The sequence below is a fragment of the Eretmochelys imbricata genome, chromosome 15 (genome assembly GCF_965152235.1).
Source record: "Eretmochelys imbricata isolate rEreImb1 chromosome 15, rEreImb1.hap1, whole genome shotgun sequence".
Taxonomy (NCBI): domain Eukaryota; kingdom Metazoa; phylum Chordata; order Testudines; family Cheloniidae; genus Eretmochelys; species Eretmochelys imbricata.
The window spans coordinates 2,553,890-2,576,853 of record NC_135586.1 but is presented as its reverse complement, the minus strand read 5'-3'; the positions used below and the strand labels follow the sequence as shown (position 1 = coordinate 2,576,853).

General features: G+C 52.9%; 1 protein-coding gene across 1 annotated transcript in view; it reads left to right on the top strand.

Annotated features, from left to right (window-relative positions):
- The window catches only part of RASAL1 (RAS protein activator like 1), a 103,643-nt gene that overhangs the window by 72,933 nt on the left and 7,746 nt on the right, over positions 1-22,964 (top strand). Inside the window, exons 14-18 of the mRNA XM_077834933.1 lie at positions 8,267-8,404; positions 13,976-14,120; positions 18,590-18,762; positions 20,063-20,200; positions 22,216-22,351. Coding sequence (XP_077691059.1) covers positions 8,267-8,404; positions 13,976-14,120; positions 18,590-18,762; positions 20,063-20,200; positions 22,216-22,351 — 730 coding nt within the window. The remainder of the gene's footprint in view (positions 1-8,266; positions 8,405-13,975; positions 14,121-18,589; positions 18,763-20,062; positions 20,201-22,215; positions 22,352-22,964) is intronic.

Sequence of the window (22,964 nt, the reverse complement as noted above, 5' to 3'; positions counted from 1 at the left end):
CAAACTGCGAACCCTGGATATGGTGGAAACCACTTCACGCCAGGGGGTGCAGCAGCCCCCCCAGCACTTGTAGTTGCAGCACCTATGCTTCTAAGGGGAGCACTTTGCATTTGTCTTTATTGAATTTCATTCTGTTTACTTCAGACCATTTCTCCAGTTTGTCCAGATCATTTTGAATTTTAATCCTGTCCTGCAACCCTCCCAGCTTGGTATCGTCCGCAAACTTTAGCAGTGTACTCTCTATGCCATTATTTACATCTTTGATTCATAGATTCATAGATATTTAGGTCAGAAGGGACCATTATGATCATCTAGTCTGACCTCCTGCACAACGCATATCTTGATGAAGATATTGAACAGAAACGGACACAGAACTGATCCCTGAGGGACCCCACTTGCTATGCCCTTCCAGCTTGACTGTGAACCATTGATAACTGTTTTTGCCAACCAGTTATGCACTCACCTTATCTAGGTTGTATTTCCCTAGTTTGTTTATGAAAAGGTATTGAGAGACAATATCAAAGCATAAAAAGAGCCAGACTGGGTCAGACCAAAGGTCCATCTAGCTCAGTATCCTGTCTTCTGACAGTGGCCAATGGCAGGTGCCTCAGAGGGAATGAACAGAACAGGTCCTTATCAAGTGATCAATCCCCTGTCGCCCATTCCCAGCGTTTGGCAAAACTGAAGTCAAGATATACCACATCTACTGCTTTCCACTTATCCACAAGGCTTATTACCTTTTTTGTTCTTAATAAATCCATGCTGTCTGTTACTTATCACCTTATTATCTTCTAGATGATTGCAAATTGATTGCTTAATTATTTGCTCCATTATCTTTCTGATACGGAAGTTAAGCTGACTGGTCTGTAATTCCCCGGGTTGTTCTTATTTCCCTTTTTATAGATTGGCACTATAGTTGCCCTTTTCTAGTCTTCTACAATCTCTCCCGTCTTCCATGACTTTTCAAAGATAAATGTTAATGGCTCAGATATCGCCTCAGTCAGCTCCTTGAGTATTCTAGGATGCATTTCATCAGGCCCTGGTGTCTTGAAGACATCTAACTTCTCTAAGTAATTTTTAATTTATTCTTTCCCTATTTTAGCCTCTGATTGTACTTCATTTTCACCAGCATTCACGACATCAGATGTCCAATGGCTACTAAACTTTTTGGTGAAAACTGAAACAAAAAAGTCATTTAGCACGTTGCCATTTCTATATTTTCTGTTATAGTTCCCCTCCCCCACCCTCATTGAGTAATGGGTCTATCCTGTCTTTGGTCTTCCTCTTGCTTCTAATGTATTTGTAGAAAGTTTTCTTGTTACCCTTTATGTCTCTAGCTAGTTTAATCTCATTTTGTGCGTTGACCTTTCTAATTTTGTCCCCACATACTTGTATTATTTGTTTATATTTATCCTTTGTAATTTGACCTAGTTTCCACTTTTTGTAGGGCTCTTTTTTGAGTTTCAGATCATTGAAGATCTCCTGGTTAAGCCAGGGTGCTCTCTTGCCAGACTTCCTATCTTTCCTACGTAGTGGGATAGTTTGCTCTTGTGCCCTTAATAATGCCTCTTTGAAAAACTCACAACTCTTCTGAAATGTTTTTGCCCTTAGATTTGCTTCCCATGGGATCTTACCTACCAACTCCCTGAGTTTGCTAATGTCTGCCTTCTTGAAATCCAGTGTCTTTCTCGTGCTGTTTTCCCTCCCGTCATTCCTTAGGGCATGTCTACACTGGCAGAGTTCCAGCACCGGCAGTTCCAGAGAGCGCTGAAGGGACACTGCTGTTGTGTGTTCACACTGTCAGCTGCCTGTGCAATAGCATGTTCACACTTGTATCACTTGCAGCGGCATTCGGAGTGGTGCACTCTGGGCAGCTGTCCCACAGAGCATCTCTTCCTCTTCTGCCGCTAAGAGTTGTGGGAAGACGGAGGGGTCGCGGGGCATCCTGGGTCCTGTCCCAATGCCCCGTGATGCATGGCTTCGCATCCCAGCAATCCCTGTGCTTCCATCTGCATTCGGAGCCATCTTTCAGTGGTTTGTGTACTGCGCGCTCTGCCTCTGCAGTCTGCAGGAATGGATCCCGCACTGTTGACCAATATGCTGCTCGCTCTGACTAACACGTCACGAGTGGCAGTGGAGTTATTCCTTAAACTACAAAGGCAAGAGGAGTTCGACATTGATCTCGCCACGTGTAGTAGCTACAACACGAGATTGCTTGTGGCATTCATGGAGGTGCTGACCACTGTGGAACGCTGCTTTTGGGCTCGGGAACGAAGCACTGAGTGGTGGGATCACATCATCATGCGCATCTGGGATGATGAGCAGTGGCTTTGGGGTGTTCGGATGAGGAAAGCCACATTCATGGAACTGTGTGATGAGCTCATCCCAGCCCTGAGGCACAAGGACACGAGAATGAGAGCTGCCCGGCCATTGGAGAAGCGCGTGGCAATTTCACTGTTGAAGGTGGCTACTTCAGACTGCTACTGATCGGTCACTAACCAGTTCGGAGTGGGAAAGTCGACCATTGGACTCGTGTTGACAGAAGTGTGTAGGGCTATTAATTGCATCCTGCTCTGAAAAATTGTGATTCTGGGCAACGTGTGTGACATTGTGGATGGTTTTGCATAGTGGATGGCTTCCCTAACTGCGGAGGGGCGATAGATGGCATGCATATTCCAATTCTGGCACCAGACCATGTAGCCACTGAGTACATTAATCAGAAGGGGAATTTCTGTATGGTTCTCCAGGCACTTGTGGATCACCATGGGTGTTTCACGGACATTAACGCAGGCTGGTCCATGCATTTTTCGGAACACTGGCTTGCTCAGGAAGCTGCAAGCTGGGACTTTCTTCCTGGACCAGAAGATCACTCTAGGGGAAGTCGAAATGTCCACTGTGATCCTGGGAGACCCTGCCTACCTCTTAATCCCGTGGTTTATGAAGCCATACACAGGGCACCTTGACAGCAGCAAGGAGCGGTTCAACAACAGGCTGAGCAAGTGCAGAATGACTGTTGAGCGTGCCCTTTAAAGGCCTGCTGGTGATGCCTGTATGGGAAGTTGGACCTGGCCGATGACAATATCCCTATGCTTATAGCCGTGTTCTGTACGCTCCATAATATTTGTGGAGGGAAGGGTGATGGCTTCACTTGGGGTTGGACTGCTGAGGCTCAGTGAAGGGAGGCTGAATGTGAACAGCCAGAGACCAGGGCTATTAGAGGGGCACAGTGCGGGGCCATAAGGATCAGGGGTGCCTTGAGACAGCAATTTGAAGCTGAAATCCACTAATATTTGTTGCTGTTCTCGGGAGTGCAGTGCTTGTAATGCTAGGAGGTGATTGTGATTGGTGCAGATGATGCACTATAAAGGTTTAAGAAAATTGCCTATTACTTTGCAGGGCTCTGTTTGCTTTCAATTAATGGAATAAAGATTGCTTTCAAACCAACACTAATATTTATTAAAAAACAACAACCGGAGGAGAGAGACAAACAAAAAAAACACATCAGCACAGTGGGGGATGGGGGAAGGGAGGGTCACAGGAGGAGGTGGGGTTCCAGGATTGTTAAAGATGTGTGTATGCCCAGAGATCATATCCAACCTTCTCCTTTGGAGTACAGTGCAGCGAGTACTGTACTTCAGCAGGGCGAAACAGCAGCGGGACGGGTGTTGAGTGCAGTGGGTAGTGGGAGTCCACAGGGCTGGACTGTGATGGGGCAGGAGTGGAATGCTGCAGGTACAGACTGGATCCAGGAGGTTGATAAGAGTGTGTTGGTGGTGTCTGGGGGGTGCATGGGAACGAGTTTTGCGACAGCGGCTGCAGGGGAAGGCGGGCGGGCAGCTGATTGGTTTGCAGTGCTAGTAGCACCTGGAGTGTGTCTGCTTGGCACGCCATAACATTCAATAGCTGCTCCTTGGCTTCGTTCTGGTGCGCCGTGTTCTCCTTTCGGTCCCTCTTCTCGCTGTCCCGCCACTACTTCAGTTCTTGTTTTTCGGCCGCAGAGTGCATCATGACATTACGCAGAAAGTCCTCTTTAGTTCTTCGTGGCCGCTTTCTAATTCTGTGCAGCTTTTCAGCTGGTGATAACAAAGAGGGAGGCTGGGCTCCCAAGGTCATATCTGTTAAGCCAAAGTGCAACATTTTACAGAAGCCGCATTGTTTGCAACACACAGACCGCTGATTCAGTGATTTAAAATAGCCACTATTCACATACCTGTCACTAAGTGGCTGACCCCAGGCAAGCCACATGAGCCACAAGACCCCCAAAATGGTGAGTAACCACAGGAGCAGGAGAAATCATTGTTCCAGGACTATACTGTACATTGGGCACGAGGCTCTTGGGGAGAACCAGCACTGTAGGGGGGCTTTCTAATCGTTATGGTCCCCACATTTTCCACAGGCTGTGTTCATTATGGAAGATATCTCGCTGCTGAGGGCGAGCAGGGAATCAAGGGAGGGTCTTCTCAAAGACTGCAGCTTCCGACCTGGCCCTTATGCAGCTGACCTGTGTGCAGCAATGCTCCTCCCGCCACCCCCCAGTGATGGCAGAGTGGCGGGGGAAAGTTAACCTTAATGGGGCAAGAAACAAAAAAGCTCTGTCAAAGAACCTGTGGCAGCGGATTGCCCAGTATTTCCATGAGAATTTCCTGGAGATCTGAGGCAGATTCCCATGAAGTGAGGGAGTCAATCAACACCCTGTTCCACAGCTCAGACTAGGCATGTGGTGGTACCCACATCATACAGACACAAGCCTGCTTTCTGCAGCCCTCCTGCTCCCCAAAACTCGCTTTAGTGATTCCCAAAATCAAATCCACTTACCACGGGCCTCCTCGCCTGTTTCCACTTTACCAAGATCCAACAGCTCTGACTGGCTAGCCTCCTCCAGGGTAGAGAAGATCTCCTGGCTGCATGCATCTCTGACCTCCGAGTTGTCTTCTGGCTCTGGGTCCCCCTCCCCCTGCACATCCTTGTCCAAGATTTCCTCCGCCTGGCTCAGTCCACTCTCGACTGGCCCGCGAGCCACCAAAGTATCCACAGTGGCCTTCGCAGTGGAGGTGGGGTCGACACCAAGGATTGCGCCCAGCTCTTTGTAGAACCAGCAGCTCGTGGGTGCAGCTCCGGAGCGGCGGTTTGCCTCCTGCACTTGTGGTAGGTGTTCCACATCTCCTTCGCTTTGACCCTGCACTGCAATGTGTCCCGCTCACGGCCCCTTTCTGTCATGCATCGTGAAATCTGTCCATAGGTATCATAATTCTGACTGTTGGAGTGCAGCTGGGGCTGGACAGCCTCCTCTCCTCAAGTGCTGATGAGATCCAGCAGCTCGGCACTGCGCCAAGCAGGGGATCGCCTGGTCCATGGAGCAGGCTTGGCCACCTGGAAAGATGCGCTGAGACCACTGCACGCACCACCGAGCCAACAGGACGGGGACTTTCCAAATTCCCAAGGAATTTACGGGGTGGGGCTCATGGTTGGTCACCTGAGGACAGAGCAGTGGAGTTCAAACCAATGACCAGAGAGGCAAGAACAGGCATTGTGGGACGCTCCCGGAGGCCAATCGCAGGGCTGTCATCGACCAGGGTGTCTGTACCCCCGGCGCAGAAGGCTGCACGTCTCTCGTCGGGGTGGTGTTTTTACAGCACTGCAACTGTGCAGTGTCTGCACGCTCAGCGGCTTGGCCGCGTGACTCCTGCTGAACGCTGCTTTACTGCGCAGAAACCTGCCATGTAGACAAGGCCTCAGAATCATGAGCTCCACCATTTCGTGATCACTTTCACCCAAGCTGCCTTCTACTTTCAAATTCTCAACCAGTTCCTCCCTGTTTGTCAAAATCAAATCTAGAACAGCTTCTCCCCAGTAGCTTTCTCCACCTTCTGAAATAAAAAATTGTCTCCAATACATTCCAAGAACTTGTTGGATAATCTGTGCCGTGCTGGGTTGTTTTCCCAAGAGATGTCTGGGGAGTTGAAGTCCCCCATGACCGCCAAGTCCTGGGCTTCAGATGATTTTGTTAGTTGTTTAAAAAAAACCTCCTCCACCTCTTCTTCCTGGCTAGGGGGTCTGTAGTAGACCCCGACCATGACCTCACCCTTGGTTTTTACCCCTTTTATCCTGACCCAGAGATTTTCAACAAGTCTGTCTCCTATTTTATCTTAAAGTCGGTCCAAGTGTATACGTTTTTAACATAGAAGACAACACCTCCTGCCTTTTTCCCCTGCCTGTCCTTCCTGAGCAAGTTGTACCCTTCTGTACCAATATTCCAGTCCAGTCTCTGTGATGGCAGCTATGTCATAGCTGTATTTATTAACTAGTATTTCAAGTTCTTCCTGCTTATTCCCCATACTTCTCACATTAGTATACAGACATAAGATACTGATTTGATTTTCTCCCTGTGTTCTTTCTGGTCTTTCCCTTATCCCTGCTATAATGGCCCATGTTCCCCACAGTCTCCGACCCATCTCCTAGGTCTCCATGTTTTGGACTTACCTGTGGGCTTCTGTCACCTGCCGTCATTGAACCTAGATTAAAACCCTTCTCACTAGGTTAGCCAGTCTGTATTCAAATACGCTCTTCCCCTTCCTCGATAGGTGGACCCCATCTCTGCTTATCAGTCCTTCCTGGAACAGCATCCCCTGGTCAAGGAAGCCAAAGCCCCCCTGGCAACACCATCTTCACAGCCAGGCATTCATCTCCAGGATGTATCTGTCTGTGCCTGGGCCCCCTACCCTTGACTGGAAGGATCAAAGAGAACATCACCTGCACCCCCAACTCCTTCACCCTCCCTCCCAGAACCCTGTAGTCACTGATGATCTGCTCAGGATTGTACCTCACAGTAACATTAGTGCTCACATAGAATCATAGAATATCAGGGTTGGAAGGGACCTCAGGAGGTCATCTAGTCCAACCCCCTGCTCAAAGCAGGACCAATTGCCAATTTTTTAAATTTTTATTGCCCCAGATCCCTAAATGGCCCCCTCAAGGATTGAACTCACAACCCTGGGTTTAGCGGGCCAATGCTCAAACCACTGAGCTATCCCCTCCCCCCACATGGATGAGAAGTATAAAGTAGTAGTCAGAGGGCCGGATGATCCTTGACAATCCCTCCATAATGTCTCAGATACGGGCCCCTGGCAGGCAGCATGCCTCCTGGGATGCCATGTCAGGGCGACAGATGGGTGCCTCTGTCCTCCTCAGAAGAGAGTCATCAATCACCACTACCCTACGTTTCCTCCTGGGAGTGGTGGCTGCAATCCTCCCAGCCTTGTGGGTACATGGCTTCTCCTTCTCCACCTTTGAGGGTGGTTCCTCATGGCTTGTTACCAGGGCAGCATAACAGTTCATCATTATGTTGAGTGGGTTGGGAGTAGGGGTGGAGCGCTGCCTTCTGCCAGAAGTAACCAGAGCCAGTGTCCTCCCTGTGACAGAGCCATATCCTCCTCCCCCAGTGGTGTGACAGCAGTCATCTGTAGCGGAATAGCTTCCTCAGCCTTGGGTGTCTCCACATGAATACTCACAATGAACTCCTCAGCCGAGCCAGCTCCTCCTGTACCTCTCCCACCTGCTTCCTGAGAGATTCCATCAGTAGGCACCTTGCACACTAGATGGTCCCTCCAGCCTGGCTCTCAGAGTGGGAAATGCAAGCCACAGTCTCTGCAAATCCGGACCAGGATCTGGGTAGAGGCCTCCCTGGCTAGGTTCTCTGTCTGGGTACAGGTGCAGGTGGAGGAGATAGGAGTAGCTCTGGCGAGGCGGCACTTCCGAACCATTATATTACGTCTCCCTTTCCAACTCCCCTGTTCTCTAGCTCCCTGGGTCGCTTAGCCTCTGGCTTTTAAGCCTGCTCTCCTAGGTCAGCCCTACCCCCTCATTAATCACACAGGGGAGAGGGATCACAAAGCTGGTTGAGGCTGATCAAGGATGATCCAGGGAACCAAGGCTCAGAGAACAAAGGCCCCAGACCCACAATCCCAAATGACCATCGCTGGTGAAGGCACTCAGATGCTGTAGTAATGGAGCCATATTACACACACTGGCTAGATTTTGTTCTCCATGTTGCTCCCACATATTTCTGAGGAGATGCACATGACGTCCTCTCTCTCTCTCTCTCTCTCTCTCTCTCTCAAGTATACTTGACTTGTGTTCTTTGTTGTTTACCTAAATCTAAACCAAAGTCCAACTTAGGCTGCAAGCCAGCAGTTACTCTTTGCTCATGGAATGATGTTTTGGAGGGTGGCTGCTGATGCTGGTGGTTGAAATTCTGATCCTTTCTTAGGATGTGAAGTACATTGCCATCAGTGGGTTCTTATTCCTCCGCTTCTTCGCTCCTGCCATCTTGACACCAAAGCTGTTCAACCTCCGTGACCAGCACGCCGACACCCGGACCAGCCGCACACTTTTGCTGTTGGCCAAGGTACCCAGCAGGGTGAAAGGGTGCGGGAGGAGGGGGGAACCTCCTGCTTTGTGCTGAGTTTTCATGCTGTTTGACTGCTTGTCTGATCCCTGTGAGGCATTGCTGTAACATGTCAGAGTGCCTCGGCCACCCTCTCTTAGTGGAGAAATCCACAGGGGGCAAAATAAGCCCAAATCTTGTGGGCAGGGCTCTCAGCTGGTGTGAATCAGCAATGGTTTCAGTGGAGCTATGCCAATTTGGAAGATCTGGCCAAGACGTCCCTTGTGTCAAGTTGTGACTTGATTCCAGTCTCTAAGTACCGTCGCGGAGAGAAGATTCCTGGATCCTTCATGGATTCTAAAGGGTTATTTAAGGTAGCGGAGAAAGGAGAGCAAGAACCAATGGATGGAAGCTGAAGCCAGACAACTTCACATTAGAAATTAGGCACCAATGTTTAACAGTGAGGGCAATTAACTATTGGAACAAACTGCCAAGGGAAGTGGTGGATCCTCCATCTCTGGCTGTCTTCGAATGCAGCCTCGCTGCCTCTCTAGAAGTTGCTTTAGCCAAACCCAACTTACTGGGCTCAAGACAGGGGTAACTGTGTGAAATGTAAAGGCTGTGATCTACAAGAGGGTAGACTCAATCTGATGGTCCCTTCTGGCCCTAAATTCCATGACTCTCTTAAAAGAGGAACTCCTTGTGTCATAGCAAGCCGTCAAACCTGACAGCGCCGTATATAATCAACCATCTAGCTGCAGATAAAGGCCTGGTCCAGCGCCCGTTCAAAACAAAGGAATGGCTATGGTGGCCATTGCATTAGGCCACCAGAGAAGTTATCCAAATGGGGGGCAAAATGAGCCCTGCCTGGGTGCAGGGGCAGAGAGAGTTAGCCATAGCTGGGGTATTTCTTAGCATTCTGCAGATGCTTGTTCTGCAGGACGCCCGTGGATGGCTGGGATCCCTGGCCTGCTGGGTCTGTACTGGGGCCTGGACCATCCCAGCAGCCTGACAGCTGGGCGCACTCACTGACCAGCGCACCTGTGGGGAAGGTGCAGTGATTAGATATGGTGGTGATTTCTTGGTGGAAAGTGTTCTACATCTTTTGGGGCAGACCCTCAGCCTGTGTAAACTAGTGTAGACACATTGAACTCACTGGGATGGTGCTGGGCTGGGCCAGCCAAGGAGCTGACCCATTGTTTTAATCACTGCATCGAGGTGGAAGAAAGAAGTGCTGTGTTTGGGAGGCCCATGCCCCACTGCAATCTGGAGCTGCCCCACCCTGTCGGCTGGAGAAACCCCAGTGTTTGCCCCGGTGTTTTAAGGCCCAGTTGGGTTGACCCTGTTGCTGAGCTGCCAACATGGGCTGAGTGAGCTCACATGAACCTCAATCACCCTGCCCTCCGTGAGGCCTCCCAGTAGGGACCCCCCGCCCCCAGGCCAGCTCCCTCTTACACACAGTCAAATCCGCTCTGGCTTGCCTGTGATTGGCAGCTCAGCTGTGCCAGTGACAGGGTGGGGGCTGGCACCCCCTCATGCTGGATTGGGGCAGGGAGAGAGGTGGGGCAGGGGATGCTATCCAAGGCCAGACAGGCCCTTTGTGACCACTGTCTCGCCCAGGCCATATTACTTCCACGCCATAACCCCAGACAGATCTTTTTAAACAACATCCAACCCTGATCTAAAAATTGCAAGTGATGGAGAATCCGCCCAACCCTCGATAAATTGTTCCCATGATCAGTTACCCCAAGGAGAGGGAGTGACTGTTCCAGAGAATGAAGGAAGGTGGCAGCGGGGCGTGGGGGAGATGTAGGGAGGGATGAGAGGGGAGGGTGATGTGAGGGAAAGGAGAGAGGAGAAGGAAAGAAGTGGGGGAGTAGGAGAACATAAGAACGTAAGAATGGCCATACTGGATCAGACCAAAGGTCCATCTCGCCCAGTATCCTGTCTTCTGACAGTGGCCAATGTTAGGTGCCCCAGCTTCTGGCAATCAGAGGCTAGGGACACTATCCCTGCCCATCCTGGCTAATAGCCATTGATGGACTTATCCTCCATGAACTTATCTAGTTCTTTTTTGAACCCTGTTATAGTCTTGGCCTTCATAACATCCTCTGGCAAAGAGTTCCACAGGTTAACTGTGCGTTGTGTGAAGAAATATTTCCTTTTGTTTGTTTTAAACCTGCTGCTTATTCATTTCATTTGGTGACCCCTGGTCCTTGTGTTATAAGAAGGAATAAAAAACACTTCCTTATTTACTGTCTGCACACCTGTCATGATTTTATAGACCTCTATCATATCCCTCCCTGGTCGTCTCTTTTCCAAGTTGAAAAGTCCCAGTCTTATTAATCTCTCCCCATACGGAAGTCATTCCATACTCCTAATAATTTTTGTTGCCCTTTTCTGAACCTTTTCCAATTCCAAAATATCTTTTCTGAGATGGGGAGGCCACATCTGCACACAGTATTCAAGAAGTGGACATACCATGGATTTATATAGATGCCATATGATATTTTCTGTCTTATTATCTATCCCTTCCTTAATGATTCCCAACATTGTGTTCACTTTTTTGACTGCCGTTGCACACTGAGTGGATGTTTTCAGAGAATTATTCACAGTGACTCTTTCCTGAGTGATAACAGATAATTTAGACCCCATCATTTTATATGTATAGTTGGGATTATGTTTTCCAATGTACATTACTTTGCATTTATCAACATTGAATTTCATCTGCCATTTTGTTGCCTAGTCACCCCGTTTTGTGAGATCCTTTTGTAGCTCTTCGCAGTCTGCCTGGGACTTAACTATCTTGAGAAGTTTTGTATCACCTGCAAATTTTGCCACATCACTCTTTACCCCTTTTCCCAGATCATTTATGAATATGTTAAATAGGACTGGGCCCAATACAGACCCCTGGGGGACACCACTATTTACCTCTCTCCATTCTGAAAACTGACCATTTATTCCTACCCCTTGTTTCCTATCTTTTAACCAGTTACCGATCCATGAGAAGACCTTCCCTCTTATCCCATGACAGTTTACTTTGCGTAAGAGCCTTTGGTGAGGGACCTTGTCAAAGGCTTTCTAAAAATCTAAGTGCACTATAGCCACTGGATCCCCCTTGTCCACATGCTTGTTGACCCCCTCAAAGAATTCTAATAGATTGGTGAGGCATGATTTCCCTTTACAAAAACATGTTGACTCTTCCCCAACAAATTATGTTAATCCATGTGTCTGACAATTTTGTTCTTTACTATAGTTTCAACCAGTTTGCCTGTTACTGAAGTCAGGCTTGCCGGCCTATAATTGCCGGGATCACCTCTGGAACCCTCTTTAAAAATTGGCATCACATTAGCTATCCTCCCATCATTTGGTACAGAAGCTGATTTAAATGATAGCTTACAGACTACAGTTAGTAGTTCTACAATTTCACATTAGAGTTCCTTCAGAACTCTTGGGTGATACCATCTGGTCCTGGTGACTTATTACTGTTTAGTTTATCAATTTGATCAAAATTGATGACACCCTCTAATGACACCTCAATCTGGGACAGTTCCTCAGATCTGTCACCTAAAAAGAATGGCTCAGGTTTAGGAATCTCCCTCACATCCTCAGCTGTGAATACCAATGCAAAGAATTCATTTAGTTTCTCCGCAATGGCCTTATCGTCCTTGAGTCCTTTAGCATCTCGGTCGTCCAGTGGCCCCACTGGTTGTTCAGCAACTTCCTGCTTCTGATGTACTTAAAAAAATTTTTGCTATTACTTTTTGAGTCTTTGGCTAGCTGTTCTTCAAATTCTTTTTTGGCTTTCCTCATTGTATTTTTACACTTCTTTTGCCAATGTTTATGCTCCTTTCTATTTTCCTCACTGGGATTTAACTTCCACTTTTTAAAGGCTGTCTTTTTGCCTCTCACTGCTTCCTTTACTTTGCGGTTTAGCTACCGTGGCACATTTTGGTTCTCTTACTATGGTTTGTAATTTGGGGTATACATTTAAATTGAGCCTCTATTATGGTGTCTTTAAAAAGTTTCCATGCAGCTTGCAGGGATTTCACTTTTTATGCTGTACCTTTTAATTGCATCCGATGAAGTGAGCTGTAGCTCATGAAAGCTTATGCTCAAATAAATTGGTTAGTCTCTAAGGTGCTATAAGTCCTCCTTTTCTTTCTGCGAATACAGACTAACACGGCTGCTACTCTGAAACCTTTTAATTACCGTTTAACTAACTTCCTCATTTTTGTGTAGTTAGTTCCCCTTTCTGAAATTAAATGCTACCACGGTGGGTTGCTGTGGTGTTTTCCCCACCACAGGGATGTTAAATGTAATTATATTATGGTCACTATTACCAAGCAGTCCAGTTATATACACCTCTTAGACCAGATCCTTGTGCTCCACTTAGGATAAATCAAGAATTGCCTCTCCTCTTGTGGGTTCCAGGACTAGCTGCTCCAAGAAGCAGTTGTTTAAGGTGTCAAGAAACTTTATCTCTGCATCCCGCCCTGGAGTGACATGTTCCCAGTCAATATGGGGATAGTTGAAATCCCCCATTATTACTGAGTTTTTTATTTTAATAGCCTCTCTAATCTCCCTGAGCATTTCACAGTCACTATCACCATCTTGGTCAGGTGGTTGGTCTATCCCTACTGCTATATTCTTATTATTAGAGCATGGAATTACTATCCAAGGAGGTGCTATGGTACAGTTTGGTTCATTTAAGGTTTTTACTTCTTTTAATTATACACTTTCTTTCACATATAGAGCCGCTCCCCCATCAGCATGACCTGTTCTGTCCTTCAGATATATTTTATACCCTGGTATTACTGTGTCCCATTGATTATCCTCATTCCACCAAGTTTCTGTGATGCCTGTTATATCAATATCCTCATCTAATACGAGGCACTCTAGTTCACCCGTCTTATTATTTAGACTTCTAGCATTGGTATATAAGCACTTTAAAAACTTGTCACTTTTTAGCTGTGTGCCATTACACAATGTAATTGAATGGGACGTTTTTCATTTGACTGGTTTCAGAGGAGCAGCCGTGTTAGTCTGTATTCGCAAAAAGAAAAGGAGTACTTGTGGCACCTTAGAGACTAACCAATTTATTTGAGCATAAGCTTTCGTGAGCTACAGCTCACTTCATTGGATGCATCAGATCCTACCTCTCTCTCCCTCCTCCAAGCTGCCCAGACCCTCCCTGCATCCCACCTAAAACCTCCCTTACTCCCCTTTCCTTTTGCTCTGCTGGGGGCCAGAAGGGAGGCGGAGGAGGGGGGTGCACATCTCTCCAAATTTTCCACCTCTAAGACAACGCATGCAAGTTCTTCCTGCTGGTCTGTACTACTCAGAGCCAGAGCCCGGCAGGCAGGTCCCCGTTGCAAGGGCAATGTGCAGGCAAAGGGGAGGCAGCACAGATGGCATCTGATCATTTCCATCCCTGTAGCCACTGGCCTGGTTTTCCCTGGGATGCTACTGACCCTGTCCCGCAGAGGGTCTAAAGCTCCTGGTGGGGCTTGAGCCAGGCTGGAGAGATGTCCTGCAGACCCCATGGCTGTGCTGTGACCCCCCCCTCACCCCGGCTCCTCTCCCTGGCAGGCAGTGCAGAGCATCGGCAACCTTGGCCTGCAGTTGGGGCATGGCAAGGAGCAGTGGATGGCTCCGCTGCATCCCTTCATCCTTCCCAGCATCGCCCGTGTCAAGGATTTCCTGGACAAGCTCATCGATGTGGACAGTGAGAGTGGTGAGTCCCTGATGTGCTGGGGGGCTCTCAGGGCCGCCCCCTCTCCTGGCCTCGGCTTGCTGCAAGTATTGACTCTGCCAGGTGCAGAGCAAGTGGCACTCAGCACAAGGGGGCTCCGGCCCGGGTGGTGCCTCTGGGTGCCACCAGCGGGCAAAGGGAGAGGGGTGCGGGGCCCACACCAACGCGGCCCAGGCAGCAGGGAAGTCACGCCACCGTGCGATGGCCTCAGCTCCTCCAAGCCGCATCGCAACCACAGCTGGGCAATCGGGTGCACTTAGCCCTGCCTGCAGCACCTTTGGCAGCAGACAGGGCGTCCCTCCCATCCCCCCAGCCAGAGCCACCCCTTCTTCCATGGACCGCGTAGGGCCCGAGATCTCTGGGCGAGCTGGGCCCTGACGTCTGAATCCTTGGTCCAATCGGTTTGCAAGCTAAGCTGTGCGTCTGTCACTGTCGATCAGGTCAGTCACATGGCGATTTCTGCTCTCTGATGGGACAACCATGGAAACGTTTCTTTGCCTCGAAGCGTTTGCTGGAAGCGGGGTGCGGTGGGGCTGGAGCACAGTCTCTGCACCAGCAGGGCAAAGAGGAGACATCTCTTGTGTGTGACTGGCCCAGCCCTCGGCAGGAGGCCACGGCATGATACGTCAAACTGACACCCAGCTGATCGTCTGGCCCCTCACATCCCTCACTCCTGCCCAGCTCTGGGCCAAACCTTGGAAGGGTTCAGGGCCAGGCAGTGCCTCCAGCCCACACTCCGTTCCAGCACCGCTGCCCCTTTGGTGCCCAGGGGGTGGGGGGCAAGAGACAGCCCCCATCTCTAGCCAGAGGGAAGGGGAGGTGGCCTGGGCCCCCTGGGTGCGGTGTGTTTCTTACACTGTGTCCAGTGCAGCCATGGCAGGGATCTGCTCCCCCAGCTCAGTGCGCTGACCCGATCCGACGTGACAGCTGCATAATGTAGCCGTCAAAGTGGGTGAGTCCACCGGGCTCGCTCAGGCGTAGGCCGGGGAAGAGCAGAGAGGCAGGAGCAGAGCTGTGGTGACTGTCAGGGTGTGCAGGGCTCCTGTCCCATGGGGCTGCCCAAGGGGAGGGAGGGCAGAGAGCCCTGCTAGCTGCTGTCCAGTCTCTGGATGGGGAGGAGCGCATGCAGGGCACTGGATTGGGAGGGTCCCTCTCTCAGATCCCTCAGCTGCACAGAGCCCAGTCCTTTGCTGTCTTCTTGTGACCTGGAGGAGCTGCTGGCGTGTCCTGGAGTGAGAGTGCTGGCACCATGTCCCAGACCCTCTCCCACCCTCGGGAAGGGGTGCTCAGTCTTAGGGTTCCATCTCTGTGCTGCCCCACGCAGGGCCCTCACCCCTGATCCTACCAGGTCACCCTCCCCTGGGGCAGCCACCGCTTCCTGCCCCTCAGAGCCGCTCCGCCTTGCCCCTGAGGAAGGGGGGAACTGAGTTTCCACCCAGACCCTGCTACGCAAGCCGAGCAGCGCCCAGCACCTGGGGTGGACATCAGTGGGAGTGGATGGAGTGGAATGGAGCCTGGAGTGTGCAGCCCTTGATGGTGTTTCTCACCAGTTCCCGGCTGCGTTTGGTATTTAAAGGGGATTCAAATCAGCAGCTGTTGCCAGGCAGTGAGGAAGGTGATGGCTAGAAATCACCTGCTCTCTCCATGTTCCCTGCCCCCACAGTGCAGGGTCTGGGGTCCCCAGAGGAATGGGGGGTTAGGGAGCATCTTCCAGGATTGGTGGGCTCAGCCTGTCTCTCAGACTGAGCATGGCGTGGGGGGCAGGACGGGGGCTAGAAGGAGAACGATGTAAGGGGCAGATCCAGGATTAAATGAGCATGGAGGCTGGATTCTCTGCCCATCCCCGGAGCGGGGGACCATTGGGTACCAGGAGATCAGCTGCTTCCTCTTGAGATCAGCTGAGTTACCACGGCCTCACATGCACCCCAGCTATGCAACTCCCAGCCCTGTCCATGCTGCGAATAGCCCCTGTGTCGTGGGCCCTGGACACAACACGATAGCATCTGACATGGGGAGGGCATGGGCTGGTCTTGCTGCGGGCACCCCACCTTTACCTTGTTGTGGGCACAAGGCATAACTCACTTTCCCAGCTCCCAGGGCTCAGGGCGTAATCTTCTGTGGGTTTGAGGGGCCTTTTACCAGTGAAAGTGCCTTGCAGAATAATATCCTTAACTTCTATTTATTAACAGTGATCTAAGCAGAACACACACACTAAACATACAATGCTCACCACTCCCCATAATCAGACAAACTTTTCCTAGTGGCCAGCCAGGATCAGGTCGTCCAGGGACTCCAGCTTCTGCACGATATAGTTGGCAGGGTGTTGAGGTCTGGCAGCTCTGATCTTGGGCTGCACCCTGGAGTTGGTTCCCAAGAAATTCCTGTTGGACCCCAGTTATTATAGTGAAACTTGAGTCCTGCTTAGCTCTACCGTCCCCAACCATTGTAAACTAAAGTCCTGCAAGCCGGCATTTTCCACCCATCTTAGCCCATTACGAAACCACTCTTTACCCAATCAGAGCCCACCACCTGAGCTGATTTAAATCATGATTTAAACCATGAAGGCAAAACAATAGAAGTATAGATTTCACAATCACATCTGTTAGGTGATTCCTTGCCAGGCAGAATGCTGTCAAACAAAGATTTCCCTAAACGTCTTACGACCTGTTTCTTTCTCTGGTGATGCTGGGTACTGTTATGACAGGAGCCTCCTTAACAGCCCAATATTACATTGTTTTGATGCAATTTAAAGGGAATGTGAGGCTGTGACTTCCTGCTGCTTAGCTCATGGATGCTGCTGCCCTAATGTTGCTGGCCTCAGATCTTACAGGACAGGACCCAGGTGTTTTAGCCAGGTTCCAAAGCACACCCCAGCGGCAGAGTCCCTGCAGCACAGATAAGCACAGCTCCGTCCCATCTCTGCACCAAGGCCAGGTGACATTCTGCCCAGGTCTCCACACCATGGCTGTCCATGGCCTGGATGGTGCAGAACAGGGAGTTGTGCAGCTCCAGGGGGAGCACAGCGGGCAGGTGTTGTGAGCAGGGAAGGACATTAAAGGACCAGAGCCAGCCTATTATCCATCCCAGTACAGCGCACCTGGGCCCTCATCCCAAACACACTAGTCAGTGGAAAGACTCCCCCTGACTTCACTGGACTTTGAGTCAGGCCATTAGAGGAGCAGCCCATGTTCCAGCCCCTCTCACAAGTGTCAGAATGCAGCTCGGAGTCCCGTGAGCTCTTGCCAGCTCGGCCGCTGCCCCTCAACCCCAGCCTCACCCCCTGCTGTCCTGGCAGACCCATCTCGCCCTGGTGTAAGTAGGTGCCCCACGGTCCCAGTCAGTGCCTTTGCTCCTTTCCATTCAGCAGCATCCCCTTCTGACTGAGCCAGGCTGGAACCTTTCCCTAGGGCTTCTGCAGAGGCTCCGTGTGCCCTTTTTAGCCCTGCAGGAGCAGGATAGGCTGAGACTGGAAGCGCCCACACTGATCTGACTCCCGGACCGCTGCCTGTGTTGGAAAAGCTTGGCCAGCTCAAGTGTTTGTGCACTCCAGACTTCCTGGGCCCGTTCGGAAGCAGAGCAGCTGAAATCCCCTGCGAGTGACTCCCAGGAAAGCCAGCCCAGTTCCAAAGGCCCAAGAGGTTGGAATGGACCAGGGAAGGGGTGAGATGGGCACTGCTCTCCCTGTCTCTGGAACGGCCCTGCCCATTGCTAGCTGCAAACCATGAGCAAAAATGATTACTAATTAAAATGCAGAGCTTGCTGGAGAGTCCTGTGTGGAGGGCTGGGATCAGGAGGATAATGGTGCCCCCTTCTGGGGAACACTGTGTGTGCTTCAGCCATTGGAGAATGGGCCATTCCTGCCATTCAGCCTGGCTCTGGGGGGGCCGGAGACAAGGGGGATTCCCGGGACGATTGTGGATCTGAGCGACCAAACTGCCCTGAACGATTCCTGTGTGTGCCTCAGGTCTCAGCAGCCCATCCTACAAGGGCAGCCCGTATCCCCAGCTCCGTGGCTACCTGCACTCCAGGCCCGCTCTGATGGGTGGCAATGACTGACTGCAGAAATCTCAGCTCTCTTGGTTGGGGGGGGGGGGGGCGGGCTGCTGCAGGGGCAGATCACTCTGCCCCCTGGGAGGGGGTGGGCTGGGGGACAGCCCATCTCCCTGTGCTTGGCCAGGGATTGTTCTCCTCTGCGATGGGCAAAGAATCCAACCTCCCCACTCATTTAGCCTGGCTCTGTCCCCAGATGGAGCCCGGCATTGACTGTGGGTCATCACCCTGGTGTGGGGTGGGAAGGTGATGCAGACCCTGGCTTCACCAGCATGTAGGCACCAGAGCACACCTCTCCCCGGGTCCAGGAGGGTTGTTGTCAAGCAAAACCTGGCCTGGTGAAGGTACTGGCGTTTCACGGGGCGGATGGATGGGGTAACCCTGCTCTCCTCTCCACACAGTGCGCAAGACCCAGCCCCGGACGCTCTTCCACCCCTCGGTCACCATCAAGGAGGGCTACCTGCACAAGCACAAGGCCGAGGGGCTCCACCTGCTCCCACGCTTCACCTTCAAGAAACGCTACTTCTGGCTGAGCAGCGAGACCCTCTCCTACTCCAGGTCCCCAGAGTGGCAGGTGTGTCCCCCCGTGCCCTCGAGAACGGAGACCTGGGCGTTGCCACTCGCCAGGGCCAAGCTTAGGGACGGGAGGGTCACGCTGCGGGGAGGCAGGCGGAGCCGGGACAGGGTCTCTGCTGTGGAGCTCTGCCGGCGCCCCTCAATCCCTGCCTGCCCCACCACCCTCCCCCATGGCACCCAGCTCTGCCACTGCCCCTCGATCCCAGGCTACCACCCTCCATCCCCCTGCTATACCAGCCCTGGGCTCCCCCTTCCCCACTTCTGCTGGTGTCCCTCAATCCCAGCCTGCCCCCCGTGCTGCTATACCAGCCCTGGGCTACCCCCTTCCCTCAGATCTGCCGGCATCTCTCAATTCCAGCCTGCACCCCGATATTCCAGCCCTGCGCTTCCCCCTTCCCCAACTCTGCCGATGCCCCTCAATCCCCTCCCAGCCAGCCCTCCCCCCACTATTCTAGGCTGGGGCTCCCCCCTTCCCTAGCTCTTCCGGTGCCCCTCAGTCCCAGCCTGTCCCTCGCTATACCAGCCCTGGGCTTCCCTGTTCTGCAGCTCTGCCGGTGCCCCTCAATCCCAGCCTGCCCTCTTGATATGCCAGCCCTGGGCTCCCCACTTCCAACAGCTCTGCCAACACCCTGCAATCCCAGCCTGCCCCCCCAATATACTAGGCCTGAGCTCTTCCCTTCCCCCAGCTCTGGTGGTGCCCCTCAATCTCAGCCTGCCCCCTGGAATACTAGCCCTGGGTTCCCCCAGATCTGCAAGTGCACCTCAGTCCCTGCCTGTCCCCCACCCCCACTCTACCAGCCCTGGACTCCCCCCTCCTCCCAGCTCCGCCGGCACCCCTCAATCCCCTCCCAGCCTGCCCTCCCTCAACTATTTCAGGCTGGGGCACCCACCTTCCCCCGTTCTGCCAGTGCCCCTCAATCCCAGCCTGCCTTCCCCCGCTGTATCAGGCGTGGGCTTCCCCCTTCTCTCAGCTCTGCTGGTGCCCCTCAATCCCAGCCTGCCCCCTGCTACACCAGGCCTGGACTAACCCCCATTCTGCCAGTGCCCCTCAATCCTTCCACCCCTCCTCCGCTGATTCACCTAAACCCTGATGCTGTGACTCGGTGAACACCAAAGCATCACCAGGATTCATATCACCCCCACCCCAGTGTGCTCATGCCGCATAGCTGGGGCTGATTGTGGAGGGAGTTGAAAGCAGGGGGTGGGAATGGGGGGGTGATTCTTGCCCATACCCCTCCCCCGGCGCTCATGCTCTGGCTCAGCTTGGCTGTGGGGGGGGGGGCTGTTTCTTCGCGCAGGTTCGCTCCTCCATCCCCATCCAGCAGATCTGTGCCGTGGAGAGGGTGGACGAAAGCGCCTTCCAGCAGCCACACATGATGCAGATCCTAACACAGGACAATGAGGGGCAGCTGCATACCATGTACATCCAGTGCAAGGCGAGTTCCTGCCAGGGAGGGGGCACGGTGCAGCAGGGGCCCTGGCAGCATGGTCACCAGTCTGCTGACCCAGTGCTGCCCACTGCCCAGAGCTCTGCAGAGGACAGGGCCTGCCAGAACCCCCACCTGGGGGCCTTCATGCTTTAGTTCAACCCACGGTGGCTCCTGGTGCCGCCGGCGGTGTCAGTGGGCCCTATGCACGACCATCCAGCCGCCAGGCTGGGCTTGTGAGGCAGGGTGCAGCAGAGGGTCTGTTCCGTTGCTTTAACCAAGGCCATTGCCAAGCTGCGGGGGGGAGGGATTGTGGCTGGTCATGACATGAGAAAAGACGGGGAGGTGAGCACAAGGAGCCGTCCACCTGCCGTCCCCGCAGCATCCCAGCCATAGCGCAGCCCCTGGGTGTCTTGGCTGCCGAGATCCTGGCCCCATCCAACAGAGCAAGCGCATGCTGTAGCCCCATGGCGGGTGGTGCCTGGGCACCCCTCACCCCACATACTGGGGGCTCCAGCTCGTCCTCAAGGCCAGAGCAGCTTTGCAAGATCCCAGTGTGGCCTGGGCCTCTCCAGTGCCGTCCAGCCCTCGGCCTCCCCTTGCTCGGCTCTGCGGCTGAGGCCCTGGGCAGGTGCTGGCCTTGGATGTCTGGTACTTCCAGGCCCATGTGGCTGCCACCCTGTTCTGAATACCCCTGTTCTGGAGCCCTTAGCCAGCAGCTGTGTGAGTGGAGAGTCCTGGCGTGTTCCCGCAAACGCCCCTTGCAGTGTTTCAGGGGCTCCCGTGTGGGGCTGTCCCCTGAATTCCTATTGTAGCCAGGAGCTGGCTCCCATGGTGAGTCTCACAGCCATGTGCTAACTTGGACTTTACATCTGAGGCTGGGCGAGAGAAGAGCTCCTTCTCCACGAGGGCTCCTCCTCCACGAGGGCTTCTGCCATGCGACTTGGCCTGGGGTGCTCCTTTGTAATATCCCCCTGCCCCCCAACTTTATTCCAGGCACAGCAAGTTTCCCCACCCACACTGAACTGACCAGGGCAGAGCTGGGAGGTCGGGGGTCTGCTCCAGAACGTTGCTTGAGGGCACAAGGAGGCGCCCCATGCCTCCCTCCCCCGCCCTTCTCTGGCAGTGCCAAGCCACGTTCGCTACCCCAAGGTCCGTGATCAGTCGCGCCCACACAGCCCAGCTGGGGATGTTGTGCTGCCAACGTCACCCCTCTGAAGCCACCCAAGGCATCGTGGGGGGGGAACGGGGGGACGTGCTCCACAGAGCTAGCAGTGGGCAGGAAAGCAGGCTTGTGTCCCGTTCAGATGCATTACCTGGCTGCCAGCCCTTCATCCAGCTGCCTGGCTGGGCGGCAGGAACGTGTGATGGTCTCAGCTCTCAATCAAACCAGCTGGGGGGGCGGCCGTGGGGAAGGCAGAGCTGGCTCCGTGATCACCGCTGGCAGCTGGGTTTTCCCAGCTCCTTCCTCTCCAGGGTATGGCTGTGGTGGGGATCCTGGAGAAGGGCCTGGGGCACTTAGCGGACTTGCTGAAGAGTGAGTGTTGCCCTGGGAGATCCTACCAGCATCAGAGAGGGAGGGAAGGGGCTGGAGCGCTGGTAACCCTAGATGCGAAATGAACCCCCATGAATGCAGCTGTGCTCATTGTTTAGGCTACTTGGGACCTCCAGGCTGAGCAAAATAGGGGCCCCCAAAGAGGCATGTATCCTGGGGCCTGGATCTATGGGATTCTGGAGAACTGGGGGGCAAATTCGGTCCTTGTGTTCACTCCAGCCCTGCCTCAATCTGCCACTGGCTTCCCAGTGAAAATCTGGATGAGCCTCATCCAATCCATGGATCACCCTGCAGCCTGGAACAGTCTGTGCTGAAGTGCAGATGGGGAAACTGAGGCACCAAAGGGGGAAGGACTTGCCCACAATCACCCAGCAGGACTAGAACCCTGGGTGTCTGGGTTGTATCCATGGGAGCTGGGGAGGGGAAGCGGCGCCATCCTCCCTGGCTGACTCTCCCCTATCTCCAACAGAATGTGAACGAGTTGAACCAGTGGCTGTCAGCCATCCGCAAGGCCAGCATCTGCAATGAGCTCATGCTGCCCTCTTGCCACCGGGGTGCCTTCCGGGGCAACCGCTGGACCTGCTGCCTGCAGCCTGACCGCACAGGTAATGGGCCCCGCCAGCTATAGGGCTGCTGCAAATTCAGCCCACGGGACTTTGGCAGGGGAAAGGGCTTTTTTGACCCAGAGTCCTTTCTATGTGGCTGCTTCTCCACTTGGGGATAGGTGGGGAGATCCAGGGCTCCCCCCCCACTATAACACCTAGTTCTCACCCATCAAGCTGCACCTGTACAGCTCAAAGTACTTCACACAGGACGTCGCTAGCATTACCCCCATTGCACAGATGAGAAACTGAGGTCCAGAGTAGGGAAATGACGAGCCCAAGGTTACCCAGTAGGCCAGTGGCAGGGCTGGGAACAGAACCCAGCTTTCTCAAGTGCTCGATCCACCAGACCACACTGGCGCAGCACCTGGGGCTGGGGGAGGGTAGCAAAGGCCACACATCAGCCCCAAGCAGCTGTTAACCCCAGCAGCCTGGTGGCAGAGCAGTAGTGGTGGGCCCTGGCGGGAGCCCTGGCCAGTCCCCACTGGCTGGAAGAATGGATCATAGAATATCAGGGTTGGAAGGGACCTCAGGAGGTCATCTAGTCCAACCGCCTGCTCAAAGCAGGACCAATCCCCAATTTTTGCCCCAGATCCCTAGATGTCCCCCTCAAGGA